Source organism: Rhinolophus sinicus, chromosome 3 (genome assembly GCF_057876585.1).
Source record: "Rhinolophus sinicus isolate RSI-liver-muscle chromosome 3, RSI-T2T, whole genome shotgun sequence".
Taxonomy (NCBI): Eukaryota; Metazoa; Chordata; class Mammalia; order Chiroptera; family Rhinolophidae; genus Rhinolophus; species Rhinolophus sinicus.
In genome coordinates this window covers 137840658-137853858 of record NC_142503.1, presented here as the reverse complement: position 1 = coordinate 137853858, position 13201 = coordinate 137840658, and the positions used below count along the sequence as shown (strand labels likewise).

General features: G+C 54.0%; 1 protein-coding gene across 2 annotated transcripts; it reads right to left on the bottom strand.

Moving 5' to 3' along the window:
• Positions 1-5184: 5184 nt before the first annotated feature.
• VPS18 (VPS18 core subunit of CORVET and HOPS complexes) lies at positions 5185-13033 on the bottom strand. Of its 2 annotated transcripts, XM_019725459.3 has the most exons (5): positions 12606-13033; positions 11387-11528; positions 9234-9325; positions 7205-9075; positions 5185-6491 (listed from the first exon to the last, which is right to left on the bottom strand). In XM_019725459.3, exons 1-5 carry the CDS (start codon positions 12694-12696, stop codon positions 5766-5768), a joined length of 2922 nt encoding a protein of 973 aa, XP_019581018.1. In that variant the 5' UTR covers positions 12697-13033; the 3' UTR covers positions 5185-5765. The 2 variants fall into 2 exon arrangements, with proteins under 2 accessions (XP_019581018.1, XP_019581019.1); XM_019725460.3 differs by lacking the exon at positions 12606-13033 and having other exon boundaries at positions 9234-9368; positions 11387-11524.
• Between the last annotated feature and the right edge of the window lie 168 nt (positions 13034-13201).

Sequence of the window (13201 nt, the reverse complement as noted above, 5' to 3'; positions counted from 1 at the left end):
CAAGGGTTCTCACTGGCTCACGTAAGGAAAGTTCCAGTTGGTCTGTCCCGGAGAGCATGTGTAAGGTGAGGTTTTGGGGTGTCTCTGAGTCCTAGCCTCTAAGGGAAATGGTCAGGAACAGAAGGTAAAAGAGAGGACAGCTGCCTGGAATTCTGGCCTAAGGGATCAAAGGTTAAGGGGGACTTCCTGAGGCTCCCAGGGGAGTGCCAGCTAGCCAGTCAGCCAGGCTGTTGTGCAAGCTCTGGCTGGACCATGAGGACAGGTTGGCAGAGGAACCATGCCTGGGCCAGCCCCCTCAGCCTATCCTATCTATCCCCTAGAGCTGGAGTCGTGCCTTCTCTCCTCCAGGAAACCAGGCCCTGTCCACCAAGGTAGCACTCCTGTCCCATGTCAGTGGCCATATTCTATACGCCTGAGGGCTTCCTTTCTCATGTCATCCTGACCCTCTCTTCCCCACAAGCATCATCGTTTGAGAAAACAGAAAAACCTTCTCAAGTAAGCCTCTTTCTTCCAATTCCAGTCTGATTCCCAAAGAAGTCAGAGGGGTTTCTGAGGGAGGAGCCCCAAGAGGGCTCACGGGGTCCCTGCCCTAGAGGAATGAGGCACAGAGTAAAACAGAAGAGAAAGCAAGCCAACAGGAATTGCTCAGGTGCCAGGCCCTTGGCTAACTTGGCAGGTGTGCTGCACTGCTCTTGTCTAAGCTTCACCGGAGCCTCTCAAGGTCTGTTATATTTACTCGCATTTTACAGGTGAAGAAATTGAGGTTCTGAGGGTGTGATTAAACTGACAGCTGGTAAGTGGCAGAGCAGAGACTTGCACTTTGCAGATCCCCTCCCTGCCACTCAGTGCATCCCACTTTGGCTGGACATGGAGAGCAAGCACCGTGAAAGGTCTAGGACAGTGTCTCACTCCCCATGGGCATGGGATCCCTGGTGACTGATGCTCAGCCTCATGCAAAAGGAACAGAATCTTGAATGGAGCCTCACACCAGCCATCAACTTCTCCTCTGAGGTTCAGCATCTGTAAAATCAGGAGGGGGAGATTGGCAGCTCGAATCTCCCCCTCCTGATTTTCAAACTGGGTTCCTGGGCATCCTGGCATCCCCTAGAGACTGGGATGGGGGAAGAAAGGACAGAGAATAGGGGTGTGGGCCCCCAGCCCAGCTTCTACCAGGGAAACTCAGCATATGAATTTCAGGTATTGCACATCCGTGAAGTTTGTGTTTATTTGTTTTTATCTGAACAAGGGTGCATATCACTCCATGGCCTTTATCTCAGGTCTCTGTGGCTCTGACCTTCTGGGAGCTGTGATCCAGGCAGTTCAGGTCCTGGGCTGGTGAGAGGAGCCAGAGGATCTGATGAGGGAAGTGGGATAGACCATGTCTGGGCTTCTAGCCCTGTGGGAGGAAGCAGGTCGAGGTCAGAGCTGTGACATGAGGCCACGGCAGAGGAGGTGAGCTGCAGAGATACACGGCACCTGCCTCTACACCTGGGAAACACAAACAGACCTTTGGCCACTGCAGGCAGCCGGGGAACAAGGAGCAGCACCCACCTGCCTGGGGCCAGACCCATGCCCCTTTCTCTTTTTCTGCCAGGCCTGCCCGAGCTTGTTCTCAGTGGACGTCGGTTGCTGGTCACCAATCTAGGGCCACCCTAACTTCCCATGACCTCATGGCTTCTGACTGTTCAGCTCAAGGGCTAGCTACTTCAAGGCCAAAGCTGAGAATAGGCAAAGCTGCTCAGGAAGAGGAAAGCACCCAGTCAGGGGGCATTCAGCGAGCAGGCGCTAATAATCCCCATGAAAGAAGAACCATCCTTTGTGCCCCTTTTATCAGCCATCCTAGACCAAAGTTTGCCCCTCCCTCAGTTTTCCCTTTTGGAATCTGAGCATAAGAATGGTGTCCTTCTCCTGGTGGCTCCCGCATGTATAGCCCCTTGAATATCATCTCCATGTTCCAGGTGGAGGAGAAAGCTGAGGCCTCCAGCTACCTGAGAACTAGATCTAGCATCCTCCTTCTATCCCACTGCCCACCACAAGCCTGCCTCTGGCCACTATTCACCCTCAACCTGCTGCAGGGCCCAGCTTCGCTCCCAGTAAGCAAAGCTGCCAGCAGGGTCCTTTGTGGTGCTGCTCCGGTGTGGCACTGCCTGGGGGCCCCACCATGGGGCAACAGATGGACCTATGGTCTCTACAGAACAATGGTGGGGGAGGGGCCCTGGCATCGCCCGCCCCAAACAGGAAGTGCTGTATGAGCTTCAAAGAACTGGCAGGGCCAGGGGCTGAGTGGCTGGAGCCAGTGCCAGGACTGGCGGCTGCCTGAAGAGATGCCTGCCAGCCTTGGGATACCCAGCCTGCAGTGGGGGTGGGGCTGAGGTGGCAAGAGCAGCTGGGTCTTGGGCAGAGCATGCCTTGCAGGTCCCAGTGCCAGTGCAGCAGCCTCTGACCCAGGGACAGGCTGATGGAAAGGGGCTCAAACACTAGGCTGTTTCCCGACTCCCCTGCCAGTTGCCAGCGGGGCTGCAGGTTCTTTCCCAGGCCACAGTGGGTCTGGCCCTCCAGCAAGTAACCATGAGGGGCAGGGCTGGCACCAAGCCTGCCGCCCACTCCCTGCCTCCTGCTCCCAGCTGCTCTGCTCAGAGCCTTTTCCTCTCCACTTCCTGTTCACACAGGGGGGGCAGGAAGTGGAGGGAGGAAGTTGGGGGGAGGCGTATAGGGGGGACCCATTGAATAAAAGGAATTAACCGTTTCCCTCCTCTGACCTCTGGGAATTTCCGCCTGTGAAAGTGTCTCGAAGAATCTGCAGAGCTGGGGGAGTGAGGAGGTGTGCCCCTCTTGGTCTCCTCCCCCCCACACCCGCTGGGTGTGGGGGGGCAGATAATTCCCTTTGGGCTCCCTAACCTTTTGTTTCCCTGGCGCCAGGGGGGCAGCGCCTAGGGCAGCCTGGAGCTTGTTGGCCTCGGAGCCCCCTCCCAAACAACGTAGTTGGTGGCGGCAGGGCCTGCGACCCCAGCCCTGGGGGCAGGAGCTGGAACTGCGAGAACTGGTGGTCCAGGGGCAATGAGCTCACACCCATGCTGGCCAGGCTCTGAGCCCCGCGCCCTACTTTCCAGGGCTGGTGCCCTTGGCCAGTCTGCCTTAGGGATAAGCGAAGGGAGGGCGGCCAGGCTGGCCAGCGGGACCTCAGACGCGGGCCGGCACACCCTCCGATGGCCACGCCCCCGGGAGCTGGGGAAGGAGCTGCTGGAGTTTGGGAAGTCGGTAGACAGCGACCCCTAGTGCCCGCTGCCGACTCGGCCGGGCGGCCCCCCAGGGCCCTCAAGGGCGGGCCTCAGGAAGCACCTGCTCCACAGGACCAGTGGCCGCCCTGCGTCTCCCCCAGGTGGCTTCCTTGTTTACAAGCCTCCTGCCCTGATCCCTACGTCACTGCCTGTGGCCACTCCTATTTCCAGTGACCGCTCCAGGAGCAGCTCATTCATCTTGGCCCCTGCCCACGAAGTTGCTCCCCTACCCTTCTCCCTTAGGGCCCTCCCCCAGGCTTAGGACCAAGGCCTCAAGGCCTTCTCTCTCCCCTTCATTCTAGGCGGCGCTTGGTTTCCAGGGATCTAAGAGCTGTGGCTTCCCGTTACCCTGACTCAACGGAACCCTGTTCTGTCAGTGCCAGGGAAGACTGGGGCCTTTTTCCAGGAAAGAGGAAGCAGCCTAGGGCCAGATGGTAGGCTTAGGAGAGGAGAGAAGGGGCAGGGGAGTCCCAGGCTGTCTTAACCAAGTGCTCTGGAAGGAGGGAGCAATAGGGTAGTTTGTTTAACTAACATGTATTAAGCATCCATTATGTGCAAAGACAAGCCCAAAGCTGTTCTAAGCAAGTGACCAGCCAATGGCAGGCCAAGGTTTATACCTAATACGCAACTGATTGAGGGGGGACACAGTACCCCCGAGCTCTCTATTGAGCATGTCTAGGTGTGAGGGGGAGACTTCGGCAACATAGGGCGAGGGAGTGGGAGCCGTCCAAATCCTCCTGGAACAATGGAAAGGGAACAGGATTACGATGCCCTCTACCCACCCAGTGAGACCCCCCCACACACACACACATTTACTCCCACTCTTGCTTCTGGGGGAAGATAGGGAGTCTGAGGCTCATCAAAGATTGGCAGTTTCCAGCCCTCTAAGTTGGCAGAGGCCTGAAAAGCCCCTGTTGTTCTAGTGGTTGGGAAACTCTGCAGGGCAAGATTCCACCTGGACTGCAGGAGATAAGTCTTGGGAAAGGATTTGGCTGCAGGGAGACAGAGAAGCCTGCACGCACCAGCCAGGTGCCCTGACCCCAGCCTGATTCCGGGAACACTCATTTGTTCTTTTATTTCAGTTTGGCAGCTGATAGACCACACCCATAGGGCCAGGCACTGGACTGTGAACACCAGTCCACGGAGCAAAAGGTGCTCAGCTGATGTCACAGGAACACTCCGCTCCAGGACTCTTTAGCTGTGGCTTAGCCGCCAGCCACAACAAAAGTGTAATCTGGAGGGAGGGGCAGGTCACAGGACTAGATAGAAAGAAAACATATCTGCCAAATGCCATGGATGGTGGCAGTGGCAGTCTCACCTCCATGTTGAACCTCAACATTATGGCTAAATGCCAAACAGTGGTATGGCAGTATTAAAGCTGGGCAGAACCTGGGCACGCAGAGATCCAGGCTGACAGAGAGGGGCAAAAGCAACATCTAGCATGTGTAAGGGCTAGTGGGGGTAGGAAGAATGAGGGGCTTAGATTCATGGTTAGGCAGTGGAGACTCCCAGAAAATTCTTAGGAAACTAGGGAAGGAATAGACTGAGGAAGCACTGGTGGAGAAAAGGACCAATCAGCGCCTCCAGCTGCCAGAGAACAAAGAATTCTGTGGGAAATGGCACCACCTGCTGGCCAAAGGGAGGAACAGTTACTACTCCAAACTTAAGATGGTGGGTGGTAATTTCCAACAGAAGCCTGGAGCCGGAAAGGATAGAGTGGAGACACAAGGAAGCCAGCAAGAAATGGCAAAATCGTCCTGTCACACCTCCAGGTGAAGGAGCAAGGGCCAAGGCTTGAAAGCATGCAGGGACCTGGCAGCCTCCCTGTGGCACCCCAACCACTCCTGGAGATCACTCACACGCCCTTTAGTTCAGCATCAACACAATGCCATCAACTCCAGAGCCATCAGAGCAGTGCAGACAGTTTAATTCTCTCCATCCCATCAGCAGCTCCCACTGTCCCCCTGAGGCCCTCTTCCCAGGGCACCCCTCACATTGGAGCTCCAGTGTGCACAAGAGCATGCCCACCACCTTTCCCACCCCTCATGCCCAGGACTTGGGAGAGGTTTTCTTTTCATTTCTGGGACCCGGGGGCAGACAGGAGACAGGGCTTCTTCGGAGAAGAGGCACACAGAGTGAAATGGAAGAATGGTACTCTCACTCTCGGTGAACAGGCTGTGTGCGGAGAGTGAAAAGGAAAAACGAGCTGTTAGGTGCAGGGGGACAGGAATTCGGTCAGATTTGTGACCTCTCCGGGCTCATATCCCGGCAGGCTGGGAGGCAGGCTGATCCGGGTAACAGCCGCTCCAAGGCAGCTCTGAAGAACCGCACAAGCGGCTGGCAGGTGCTGACCCCTCATGGGCGACAGCTATAATTCCACTCCCCCTGCAGTCTCCAGATGACTGAGCACACACTGCGACGTAGCCTTCCCAAAAGCAGCAAACAGCTGCCCCCACCTGCCTGCCCACCCAACAGGGTGACTCCCTCCTATAGCCAACTGAGGTGCTCCTCCTCGTAGCGCTGGGGGTCGATGAAGGGCCGGTCAATGGAGCGGATCATGAGCTCCCCACAGTACACACACTCAGCAGCTACCAGTTCATCTAGGTCAGCCTTGAGCTGTTCCCGGCTGGGTCCCCCTGCGGCAGCCCCACCCTCGGCCTCCTTCGCTCGGGCAGAGCCCTTGGTGGGGGGTAGAGCAGCCCCCAGCTTTCGCTGCAGCTCCTCCAGCCGAGCCTGTTTGTAGGCGGGCAGGCCGGGCCGCACGGCCTGCAACAGGCAGTCAGCGTGGAACATGTGGCCACAGAGGAAGAGGTAAAAAGGGCGGTTGAGCAGGGGGAAGTCGCAGGTGGCACATTTGTCCTGGGGCTCCACGGTGCCATAGCGGCCCCGCAGCTCTTGCAGGTCTCGCCGGATGCGCTGGGCGCTGGCTGTGGCCTCTTCCATCTCCCGCTGGAGCTCCTGGATGTGGTGGTTATAGGCCTTCAGTGAGCTGCAGATCGCCTCCTTGAAGTGGTCGATGGTGACGAAGTCCGGAAAGAAGGGCAGCACGTCCTCAATCTTGAGCAGGGGGCAGCTGGCCAGGCAGGCCATGGCCGTCTGCACGTCCTCCTCCTCCTGCACCACGTGCCGGGCAATCTTTAGCCACAACTTCTTGCGCAGCTCCTCATCGTCCTCAGGCAGGTCAGCACACTGCTTGGCCAGATCCACATCCACCTGAGGGGAGACCGTGTGTGTTAGGGTCTAGCCCCTCCCCACCCAGGAGAGACCATAAAAGACACAGATGCCCTGGGAGACCCTGGGCCTGAGGAGAGGCTGGAAGGCAGGACTCCCAGCAGTCCCGGCAGCAAGCAAGGCAGGGCTTCCAGGGCTGGGAGGTACCTGTCCCAGTGACAGGCCTGTCTCTGTCACAGCTTTGGAAAAGCTACTTATAATTGTGGGGCTTCAATTTTAGTGAGTTTGAAAATGACCTGGGGAATGCAAACGAAACACAGATTTTTGGGCCCCGCCCACAGACATTCTGATTAAGTCCTTTAGGAGATAATCCATGATTTGAGAAATGTCACTCAGCATCTTCCCCTTCTGCAACTGTGACCATAATACAATAGCTGGCATGTACGTAGAACTTACCTAAGCGCCAGGCCTATGTTGAGTGCTTTTCATACACAGTACTTTAATCAACCCTCTGAGGAAAGTACTACCATATTACCCCCATTTTGCAGCTGAATCATCTGAAGCACAGAGAGATTCAGAAACTAGCCCGAGAGGCAGAATCTGAATTCATATCCTGACTTTGGCGTCCGTGTTCTTAACCCCTACACTACAGCACTTCTCTACAAAGGAGGCCGCAGCCCCCAGCCACAGTCACCCCCCCCAACCCTTCAGCATCTGAAGCTGCTGTGCTCCAGGCCCATCTTAGATCGGCTCACCTGCAGGGCCAGGTCCACGGCCTCCTCATAGAGCTCCAGGACCTTGTAGACGTGGACACAGGCACGGTGGTGGCCATGCTCCGCGCAGAGCCGCAGTGCGTACTTGAGGTCGTAATGCACTCGGTGTGGGCTGGCCCCAGCCTGCTCGAGGTAGGCGAGTAGTGAGGCTGGCTGGCCTCGGGCATAAAGCGTCAGCAGGTAATTGTGAATGGCCTGCTCAGTCTCTCCCAGCACGTTCACGCAGAACTCCATGTAGCGGATGGCCTGGCTCACCTGCTGCGCCTCGCCACCCTGGCTGTAGTTCACCAGGGCAGGGATGAGCTGCCGGGCATCCAGCCGGCTGCCCAGCTCAATCCAGGCGTCCACCAGCTGGCGGGGGATGTGATGGATGAGGACGGGCGAGAACTTGTAGAAGAGCTGGGGGTCCCGGTGGCGGGCAAGGACAGCTAGGGCCTCCTCGTAGGCTTCATGCTGGCAGTGGTATGCCACCACCCGCTCGTAGTCCTGCATGATCACAGCAAAGTACACCATGTGTTCTGTGTCCCCATGGCTGGCGAGCAGCTCGTGGATGGACGCCCGGCTGGCAAAGAGCCACTCCTTGTGGCGGGGGCTGCTGAGGAAGGCACGGAAGCGCTCCCGTGTTTCCCGGTAGAGGGTCAAGGCCTCTGGGTCACCCTGCAGAGCCCCCAGCCGGCTCAGGTAGAGCTCTGTCAGCCAGGTGGTCAGCAGTGTGGCCTGCGTACGCTCAGCTGGCTTCAAACTGGCCAGTTTTCGCTGTAGGAACTCAGCCAGAGCCTCTTCCTGTCGGGCCTCCAAGAACTTGAGGGCTATCTCCTCAAAGTAGCTCTGGGTCTGGGCATAGCAGCGGGCGCTCTCCAGGTAACGATGCTGGCGAAAGCAGAAATCGGCCTCCCGAGCCAGGACTGTGTCCAGGCAGTCAGGCCGCTCTCGACAATATTCTTTGGCCAGGTCGAAGCGGTTCATATCCAGGTAGGTGCGCCACACATCCCGGGCCTCCCGCTGCACATGGTAGCGGAAGACAGCCCGCTCGGTGTAGGCCCACAGGTGGCCCGTGGAGGAGTCCTTCACCATGTGCCTCAGTGGGCCGAACTTCTCCAGGAAGTGATCCCGCAGCACCACCTGCCCTGTCAGCGTGCACACTGCCTCCACCCTGTCTGCCAGCAGCAGCAGGAAGTGGAACTGGGTCAGGACGATGGCCAGGGGTGGGCTGGCCCCAGGACCTACCCCCTCTGGGTATTCCCAGACTCGCTCCTCGCTCAGCAGGGAGTCAGGACGCCCATTGTCCAATGCTCCATACAACACGCCATCCCCCATCATCCAGGCAAAGGCTCGCGGTGCAGAGCGCAATTTGGGAGTATAGAAGGCCAATTCACTGTAGCCCAGGCTGCTGGGGAACTCCCGGAATGGTGGTGGGTGGTCAGTGTAGGCAGCAAAGAGCCCCAAGAAGCCCTGGGCCTCGGCTCCCTCTGCTGCTCGGCTTATGAACTGGAAGAGGCGCTGCCGAGTGGTGGCAATAACAAAGACACGCCCATCAGGGCCCCGCTCAGCCTCGAGGGAGCACACAGGTGCTGGACCTCCTTCTTCATTTAGCACGTACAATGGACGGAAATAGAGATCTGGGGCAGGGCCGAAAAGCCCACCCTCACTGGCTGAGAGCTCTGCTTCAAAGATCTGGCCTTGGGCAGTGCCGACCAGGATGGGGCCTGTGCTGCTCTCAGTGCCCAGGGCCTTGTTCCAGCCCACACTCTCCACCAGCTGCCCCTTCCAACGTGCCAGTGGCCGTACCTTCTGTCCATTACGGTTCACGTAGAGGACCTCGGTGCTGCTCAGAGCAATCAGCAGGTGAGAGCCTGGAGTGGGGGAGAGCATGGCACCCTAGAAGATGCTGCCGTTCCCACCCTGGGCCTCCTCCTTGCCCCTACCAGCCTCAGATCCCACCCACCCAGGCAGTGATTTCACCTCAGCCTCACCCCACCCCGCCCCCACCGCAGACCTCCACCGCACGTACCAGTGTGGTCCAGGAACATCTTATGAACTTTGGCGTCATCTTTGCGCCCCAGCTCCACGTGGTTGGGTTCGCTTGCCTTGCCCAAGTCAATGCTGTCGGGACAAGAGTCAGCATCACTCCCGAAAAGGGCAGAGCCTTTTTCAAAATCACAGACCTCTTTATAATTTGATGAGACCCACAGCCTTTCTTCCCTGACATCTACAGATACACGAAAACTCTGAATGCAATCCCAAGGGAACGCTAAACCACATATAGGGTCCTACTTAAGAACCTTCAGTTTTGAGGATTCCCCCATCTCATTTTGAGAAGTCACTAAGCAGAAAAGTCTTTTCCCTCTGCTCAACCGATCTCCAGTGCATCTGGGAAGATGGGCAGGGGTATCCCAGATTGGTAGGGTAAAGAACGAACAACAAATAGTAGCTAATGGTTACTGAGCACTTTCTATATATCAAGCACCACGCCAAGAGTTCAATCTAGTATGATCTCAATTAATCTTCACAATAACTTTGAGGAGTGCTCCTGTTTGAATTATATTTCCCTTATTAAATTCTTTTCAAATTATATGCTCATGCTACCTAAAGAAATCAGTGCAAACATGTATAAAGAAAAAGCTGAAAATTTTCTTCTCAAATCCCCATTAATCTCAATGGAGAAACTGATATTAACATCTTTCTCCATGCTTATAACATTAATAGGGTTGTTTTGTCACTGTTTTTACAAAAATGCCTTCATATTGTGTATGTGTGTGTGTGTGTATACTAGTTTATAACTTTCTTTTCTCAGGTTTTTAATATCAATATGTCAAGTAATTTGCTAATCCAGGTCTACCTGATTCATAACGATATTTCATGAATATTCTACTGGGTCAACAGAATCAGCTCTAACTCATTGTTTTAATAACTGCATAATATTCCCTGTTATGGCAGAATCATAATATAATCATCATTTTCCTGGTGATGGGCATTCAGCTCGGGTCCAGTTTTTCCTACCACAGATAATGCTATAATCAAGATCCTTGTATCTATATCCTTGCAAAGCTGGTACTTTTCTTCCTATGGTTAGGTATTCCCCAAAATGGGATTGCTGGGTCAGTGTTATATATATGTAAAATTATAATAGACATTGCCAGGTTACTTTTCCAAAAGATGGTGGCAATTTATACTCTCACCAGTAGTGTATGAGAGCCCACTTCTGTGTATCTTCACCAGCAACACATATTACTGTTTTTAATTTTTGCTAATCTGATAGGTTTTTTAAAAAATGGCATCTTGCTATTATTTTAATTTGCATTTCCCAGAGGTTAAAAATATTTTCAGATGTTTAGTAGAAATTTAGAGTTTCTCTTCTGTGAATTGCTTGTTTATATTCTTTGCCCTCCCTTTCCTACTAAGTTGTCTTCTTATTAACTTGCAAGGCCTTTTTAAGAAACAAGGATGTAAATTGTTAGTCATGTGGAAAAACATTATTTTTCCACCATCTTTTGTCTTGACCTGATTCATGTGCTGTGTTGTTGTTTTTTGTCACAATAGCAATTACTATGTAATCAAATACATCTACCTTTTTCCTGTGGCATGTGGATTTTCTAGTTTAAATATGACGGTATTCCTTCAGTCCAAGAACACAGAAATTTATTAAATTTCTTTTAATATTCACATTGTTTATTTTTTATATTTAAATAATTATTCCACCTAGAATTCATTTTTTGTGATAGAGGCTTAGCTGTTTTATCCCAGATAAACAATTTTGCTAACACCTTTGCCATGTATTTTATTTATTTATTTCCAGTTTTATTAAGATACATTATTTCTATTTAGAGTGGATTTATTTCAGGACTCTAGACAGTTCCACTGATCCATGTGACTAACTTGGTGGCTTGGTACTGTCTTTTAACAGATGAAGGGACACATTTAGAGAGACTAAGTGACTTGTTCAAGATTCCATAGCTGGTAAGGGGGAGAGCTGGGATCTGAATCCAGGTCTATCTGATTCTGAACTACTGTGCTACATTGGTTCTCTTTGGGAAAGCTATTTCCTGAAAATTCCAAATCTATTGTTTCACCTACCCAGGTGGGTAGAAAGGCCTGAGTCAGTTAAGAATCCCCAAATACCACCATTCCACTCCCTAATCCTACATCTTTTGAGCCCTCACTTACCGGAGCAGTGTATCCTTGCCCAGGCTCATGCAGAGCTGATTGCAGGAGACGACAAGACTGGTGATACGCTCAGAAGGGGTAAAGTCAATGCGTTGCTTTGTGAATATGGGCACTTCCTTCTCTAGCTGGGCATTCACATACCCTACAGGGGAAAAGCAAAAAAAAGGTTAGCTATGGAAGAGACGGAGGAAGGGCAAGGAGAGGCAACAACAACAATTAAAAAGCAGTGCTCCTCTCCACTTTCCCAACATATTCCTACTCCAGGACCTCGATTAACAAACAGTTTAATATAAATATGTCAAGTAGTTTGCTGATCACCTCTACATTAGGGATACTGGGCTGTTCCCCACACTTCTGACAGCATTGGAGGGGCTGATTTTTTGAAACCTTGGGATACTGTTACCCCATGATGTACCTGCTCCCAGTGGTAATGGGGGAAAGGGTTGGGCGTTTTCCCTTAGCAGTCTTTGGCCCTACAACCCCAGCTCAAGTAAAAGTCACCTAGTTCTACTCTCTCCCCTCCTCCCTGCCCACGCAGTAACACTCAGTATGTCTACAGAAGAATGAGGGCAGAGGGAGTCCTGGAAAACTGTTCCAAGCAGCTGGTTAACAAACTGAAGCTACTTTCTAGCATTTACTCTCATTCCTTTACCATTGCCCAAAATACCTCAGCACTTCAGACCCCTCTGCCAACTCTATACTATTTTCTACAAAAATTTCCCCTCAATACCAGGCTGCACCCAGCTTTAGCAAAAGCCTAAAATATTTCATTTTCTCCTGTTCAGTGACAAATTCCATCTAGGATCATTGCTCCTTCCCCTACAACATCATCCTTTCACTAGTTTCTTTGCCCACTCTCTTCCTCCCACCTCCAGAAGGGGCCTGGTGAGAAAAGCACAGAATTAGATGAAGCTTGAAGCCTATTCTCAGTTCTCCCAACTGCAGTCCTGTGGGCAAGTCACTTCCTTATCTGGGTCCCAGTTCCCTCTTATAGGACCCTAGTGGCAGGGTCTAGATCACGCGGCTGCTCTTGGGGTTCTTTCAAACTTCTACCACCCACTAACTTAGGGGCCAAGAAAGGCTCAGGAGAATCAGGGGCCTAGACCCAGACTGCACTTCCAGGAGGTGAACCAGAGCTTTTGGAGGCCCCCTCCCCACTCCTCCCACACGCAGGTGCCAGGAGAGCTGAGAAGAGCAGCAGCGCCCTCCCCTCCCTTACCCGAGTGGGGGATGCCCACGTTGGGGCAGCCGGGCTGCAAGACGGCCGAGCGGGATAGGGAGTCCTCGTATTCATCCAGGATGGACGCCATGGTGTCCGGCCTCTGGACTCTCCGTCCCGGGCCTAGGGATTACAACAGGGCTCCCCCCCAGGGATCCCTGTCACCCCGGATTGGAGCCTGCCACTCCCCAGCCTCGACAGTGATCTGACAGGTCCTGGCGATCCGCTACCGATTCCTCCTCTTTAAAGTCCTGAGGATTTTTATGCTCACGCCTTATAGAGCGACAAGACCGGGTAGCCCTCCCCCTTGAATCTGGCGCAGTCCTGCCCCCCACTCCCACCGGCAAGAGATCACCCGCTGCCTTTAGTGGAGCCCAGGTGATCCCAACCTCGCCGTGGCAACTCAGCTGACTCCCGCCCCCGGACGCGCGCCTACAACGTAACTTCCGGGTTCTCAGACTCTCACGTACGCTGGCGCAGGAACTTCGCCCGGCGGACCACTGGGAGGCACTGCGAGGACTGCGGGGCGGGGCCCGGGCGGGGGGCGGGGCGGGGCCCGGGCGGGGCGGGGCCCGGGCGGGGGCGGGGCGGGGCCC

Coding starts and splice junctions, on each gene's coding strand:
- VPS18 (XM_019725459.3), bottom strand. CDS start 12,696: ATGGCGTCCATCCTGGATGAATACGAGGACTCCCTATCCCGCTCGGCC. Junction 9,326..11,386: donor GGCAAGGATACACTGCTCCG/GTAAGTGAGGGC, acceptor TTGTCCCGACAG/CATTGACTTGGGCAAGGCAA. Junction 6,492..7,204: donor CCGTGGACCTGGCCCTGCAG/GTGAGCCGATCT, acceptor GTCTCCCCTCAG/GTGGATGTGGATCTGGCCAA.